Genomic DNA, 6,000 nt, shown 5'->3' with positions numbered 1-6,000 from the left:
GGGTCATTTCAGTCAGTAAACGCGCTGTCTCTATCTCTCTCTCTATTGCTGGGGTCTACAGGGATGGGTGTCAATCTAGAAATAAAATGACCAATGGATTCTAAAGCATAAGAAACAACAACTACGAAATGAACAACTGTGAAAAGTCAGTCAGTGGCACCATACAGTATGTGAATAACAAAGCCAGAGGATGAATAGAAGTGATATGTTCTGTTGTATAAACTGAGGAAAACAACCTGTGTGATGTCAAATCCAATCAAAATCAAATCAAATGTTTTGGTCACATACACATGGTTAGCAGATGTTATTGGTCACATACACATGGTTAGCAGATGTTATTGGTCACATACACATGGTTAGCAGATGTTATTGGTCACATACACATGGTTAGCAGATGTTATTGGTCACATACACATGGTTAGCAGATGTTATTGGTCACATACACATGGTTAGCAGATGTTATTGGTCACATACACATGGTTAGCAGATGTTATTGGTCACATACACATGGTTAGCAGATGTTATTGGTCACATACACATGGTTAGCAGATGTTATTGGTCACATACACATGGTTAGCAGATGTTATTGGTCACATACACATGGTTAGCAGATGTTATTGGTCACATACACATGGTTAGCAGATGTTATTGGTCACATACACATGGTTAGCAGATGTTATTGGTCACATACACATGGTTAGCAGATGTTATTGGTCACATACACATGGTTAGCAGATGTTATTGGTCACAGATACACAAGGTTGGCAGATGTTATTGGTCACATACACATGGTTAGCAGATGTTATTGGTCACATAGCAGATGTTATTGGTCACATACACATGGTTAGCAGATGTTATTGGTCACATACACATGGTTAGCAGATGTTATCTGGTCACCCAGTACCATGGTTAGCAGATGTTAGTTGGTCAGTCATACACCCAGCAGATGAGTCTAGGCCCAGAGAGATTCTGTTATTGGTCCATACACATGGTTAGTCCCAGAGAGATTCCTGTTATGTCTCCCAGAGAGAGATGTTATCTGTCTCATACCATGGTTAGTCAGATGTTATTGTGAGTGTAGAAATTCTTATGCTTCTAGATCCAACAGTGCAGCGGTATCTAACAGGTAAAATCGAATAATTGATACCGGTCTATCTGTCTCCCAGAACCAGAGAGATTCCTGTCTATCCGTCTCCCAGGCCAAGAGAGATACCGGTCTATCTGTCTCCCAGGCCCAGAGAGATTCCTGTCTATCTGTCTCCCAGGCCCAGAGAGATTCCTGTCTATCTGTCTCCCAGGCCCAGAGAGATTCCTGTCTATCTGTCTCCCAGTCCCAGAGAGATTCCTGTCTATCTGTCAGGTCCCCCAGAGAGATTCCTGTCTATCTGTCTCCCAGTCCCAGAGAGATTCCCAGAGAGATTCCTGTCTATCTGTCTCCCAGGCCCAGAGAGATTCCTGTCTATCTGTCTCCCAGTCCCAGAGAGAGATTCCTGTCTATCTGTCTCCCAGTCCCAGAGAGATTCCTGTCTATCTGTCTCCCAGGCCCAGAGAGATTCCTGTCTATCTGTCTCCCAGGCCCAGAGAGATTCCTGTCTATCTGTCTCCCAGGCCCAGAGAGAGATTCCTGTCTATCTGTCTCCCAGGCCCAGAGAGATTCCTGTCTATCTGTCTCCCAGGCCCAGAGAGATTCCTGTCTATCTGTCTCCCAGGAGAGATTCCCAGTCTCCCAGAGATTCCTGTCTATCTGTCTCCCAGGCCCAGAGAGATTCCTGTCTATCTGTCTCCCAGGCCCAGAGAGATTCCTGTCTATCTGTCTCCCAGGCCCAGAGAGATTCCTGTCTATCTGTCTCCCAGGCCCAGAGAGATTCCTGTCTATCCGTCTCCCAGAACCAGAGAGATTCCTGTCTATCTGTCTCCCAGACCCAGAGAGATTCCTGTCTATCTGTCTCCCAGGCCCAGAGAGAGATTCCTGTCCAGTCTGTCTATCTGTCTCCCAGGCCCAGAGAGATTCCTGTCTATCTGTCTCCCAGGCCCAGAGAGATTCCTGTCTATCTGTCTCCCAGTCCCAGAGAGATACCTGTCTATCTGTCTCCCAGGCCCAGAGAGATTCCTGTCTATCTGTCTCCCAGGCCCAGAGAGATTCCTGTCTCTCTGTCTCCCAGTCCCAGAGAGATTCCTGTCTCTCTGTCTCCCAGTCCCAGAGAGATACCAGTCTATCTGTCTCCCAGTCCCAGAGAGATACCAGTCTGTCTGTCTCCCAGGCCCAGAGAGATTCCTGTCTATCTGTCTCCCAGGCCCAGAGAGATTCCTGTCTCTCTGTCTCCCAGGCCCAGAGACATACTGTAAGTGGAGAGAAGAGGGGATGTTGAATGAGAGATATTTATATCCAGTTACATGGCTGTGGGATGAACAATTCCTCCAGGAGGGTTACATTTAGAAGTGTCCCCCCCCCATTCATTAGCATTCTAGCATTCTGTGTGTGTATGTGTGTGTGTGTGTGTGCGCGCGCGCGTGCGTGCGTGATCTCCACATTTGAATATCTATGTTATTTATTGCATTTGATCACAGCTGCTACTACAGTATGATCAGTTCTTTAATTAGACGGACTGCTGAAAATACAGGTTTGTTTCACGTAGCCATGGTTTCACAATACCACCATAGATAGTGTTTGTGTGTGTAGTGGGGGAAACCCCAGTTTCATAACAACCTGGGACAGGAGTGTGAACGCACACACACACACACGCACGCACACACACGCACACGCCCTCTCTCTCTCTGCTCCACACCCTAACAACCCCATTGTCATAAAGAGGAGAGAACACTTCAGACTTTCTCTACCCCTCTGCTTCACCTCCTCCAAATATAACCCTCTGTTGTAGACTTATCAGCCTGTTAGGACTGTCCTTGTGTGCCCATTACCCAGGAACAACCATCATTTTATGGCCCCTGACTGTACCGTACAGGGGCCACTAGGGGCCCACAACCAGGTCAGGTTACACAGCAGCACTACAGCCATAGAAATATAACTACTAGAACAGGTTTTCCCATTCAAGTCAATATTCTGTGATGGGTGGACCAGTGGCCATATTGACTGTACCCACAGGAGTAATACCATGTCAGCCATATTGAGTGTACCCATTCTGAGGTGGTCGGAGGGGCTTTGACTGTTCTAGTAATTATATTTCTATTTTATTTATTTTTTACCCTTTTTCGTGGTATCCAATTGGTAGTAGTTACTGTCTTGTCTCATCGCTGCAACTCCAGTACAGACTCGGGAGAGGTGAAGGTCGAGAGCCATGCGTCGTCCGAAACAACCCAACCAAGCCGCACTGCTTCTTGACACAACACACATCCAACCCGGAAGCCAGCCGCACCAACGTGTCGGAGGAAACACCGTACACCTAGCGACCTGGTCAGCATGCACTGCGCCCGGCCCGCCACAGGAGTTGCTAGTGCCGGCCAAACCCTCCCTAACCCGGACGACGCTGGTCCAATTGTGTGTCGCCCCATGAGCCCCCCGGTCGCGGCAGGCTGCGGCAGAGCCTGGACTCGAACCCAGAATCTCTGGTGGCACAGAGATCACTGCGCCACCCGGGAGGGATGTAATTATATTTCTATGACTACAGCTACAGAGCAGAGCTATATTTAGGGGCAGCTGGGATATCACCCTGATTCATACTGCTACACCCAGGGGGTCGTGAAACTCGGATGCTGCCTTCGTGTCGGTCCTGTCACGGGAGATCGGTATTTGACTCTTAGTCGAGGTATTTCCATTTATAAAGTCATTCACAAGTTTCAGAAGTCAGAAGACACCCAGGTGATAGGTGGCCATGCTGGAGTACTCATACACACATCTACGTGGCGTAGTCCAGTACCTATCCACCCTTGGCTGCTTGACACATAGGCCTCCAGTAAAACAGTTACAGTGGATGTCATTTTTATGTTCTGAATTGCTCAGTGTCTAAGACAAAGTGTAAAGCTAATTTATACCGAAAACCACACCCTAAACTATATGGACAGAACAGACTGCACCCTAAACTATATGGACGGAACAGACTGCACCCTAAACTATATGGACAGAACAAGCTACACCCTAAACTATATGGATAGAACAAACTACACCCTAAACTATATGGACAGAACAAGCTACACTCTAAACTATATGGATAGAACAAACTACACCCTAAACTATATGGACAGAACAAGCTACACCCTAAACTATATGGATAGAACAAACTACACCCTAAACTATATGGACAGAACAAGCTACACCCTAAACTATATGGATAGAACAAGCTACACCCTAAACTATACGAACAGAACAAACTGCACCCTAAACTATATGGATAGAACAAACTACACCCTAAACTATACAAACAGAACAAACTACACCCTAAACTATATGAACAGAACAAACTACACCCTAAACTATATGGACAGAACAAACTGCACCCTAAACCATATGGATAGAACAGACCACACCCTAAACTATATGGCTAGAACAGACCACACCCTAAACTATATGGCTAGAACAAACTGCACCCTCATCTATATGGCTGGAACAGACCACACCCTAAACTATATGGCTAGAACAAACTGCACCCTAAACTATATGGCTGGAACAGACCACACCCTAAACTATATGGCTAGAACAAACTGCACCCTAAACTATATGGCTGGAACAAACTGCACCCTAAACTATATGGCTAGAACAAACTGCACCCTAAACTATATGGCTGGAACAAACTGCACCCTAAACTATATGGCTAGAACAGACCACACCCTAAACTATATGGCTAGAACAAACTACACCCTAAACTATATGGCTGGAACAGACCACACCCTAAACTATATGGCTAGAACAAACTGCACCCTCATCTATATGGCTGGAACAGACCACACCCTAAACTATATGGCTAGAACAAACTACACCCTAAACTATAGGAACAGAACAATGGATGCAAATTCTCTACCACATTGTTTCTCCTTCATAACTGAACATATTAACAAAGGATTTACCTAGACAGTAAACAGAGAAGATGTTTATTATTGAATCATACGTTGTTATTTTTAACTGAATCACCTGAATAACACAAAGTCATAAATGACATCCTGTCAGCCAGTACTGTTCATTTTCACCTGTCAATCAGTCATGGTTACCAAAATTGTACCTCCTAAAAATGTTGTCAGAATGAACGTGAAAAAGACAGACATCAAGTTCTCTTCCCTTCAAACATGATCAGACCACATGCATTCCTCTGTACTTCCCCCTCAGTCCAGTCACCACCAAATGTTCGCCCACACACGTAGGACAGAAAATGTTCCAAAGCTCTGGCCCTGGGAGGTATAATGTTGGAGATGTCTGTCCAGATCAAGCTGAACAAGGATCAAAAGGAATAAAATCTAGTAATATTGCTCTTGCCATGGTTTTGTCATCTGAGCTGGTAACTAAACTACGAGGAGGGGCGTGGGCCTGGAGAATGGAGGTCATGCCAGGTTGCTTGTGTAATTGTCACAAATCACACGGCTGGTGGTGACCGATGTGGGGCAGAGACTCAGAGAAGACCTCATCAATAACTGGACCACAAAACTGGTCACATAAGTCAGACTTGGTCAAAGAGGAGAGACTATTTTTGGACAGCTGTTGGTCAAATCAAATCAAAGTGTATTTGTCACGTGTGCCAAATACAACAGGTGTAGACCTTACAGTGAAATGCTTACTTACAGCCTCTAACCAACAGTGCAATTTCTAAGTAAAAAAAAGAAGCTATTAGGTGAACAATGGATAAGTAAAAAATAAAAACAGTAAAAAGAATGAAAAATAACAGTAGAGAGGCTATAACAGTAGAGAGGTTATATACAGTAGAGAGGCTATATACAGTAGAGAGGCTATATACAGTAGAGAGGCTATATACAGTAGAGAGGCTATATACAGTAGAGAGGCTATATACAGTAGAGAGGCTATATACAGTAGAGGCTATATACAGTAGAGAGGCTATA

General features: G+C 45.1%; 1 protein-coding gene across 5 annotated transcripts in view; it reads right to left on the bottom strand.

Moving 5' to 3' along the window:
* srl (sarcalumenin) overlaps positions 1-6,000 on the bottom strand; it is a 37,578-nt gene that overhangs the window by 16,762 nt on the left and 14,816 nt on the right. For 4 of the 5 annotated variants that reach the window (XM_042318214.1, XM_042318216.1, XM_042318217.1 and 1 more), the window contains exon 2: positions 2,868-2,870. The exons of the other annotated variant lie outside the window; for it this stretch is intronic. In XM_042318214.1, coding sequence (XP_042174148.1) covers positions 2,868-2,870 — 3 coding nt within the window. The remainder of the gene's footprint in view (positions 1-2,867; positions 2,871-6,000) is intronic. 5 annotated transcript variants of the gene reach the window in all.

This window comes from Oncorhynchus tshawytscha, unplaced genomic scaffold (genome assembly GCF_018296145.1).
Source record: "Oncorhynchus tshawytscha isolate Ot180627B unplaced genomic scaffold, Otsh_v2.0 Un_contig_8974_pilon_pilon, whole genome shotgun sequence".
Lineage (NCBI taxonomy): Eukaryota > Metazoa > Chordata > Actinopteri > Salmoniformes > Salmonidae > Oncorhynchus > Oncorhynchus tshawytscha.
The sequence above is the reverse complement of the archived record's forward strand: the minus strand, read 5'-3'. Positions and strand labels throughout refer to the sequence as shown.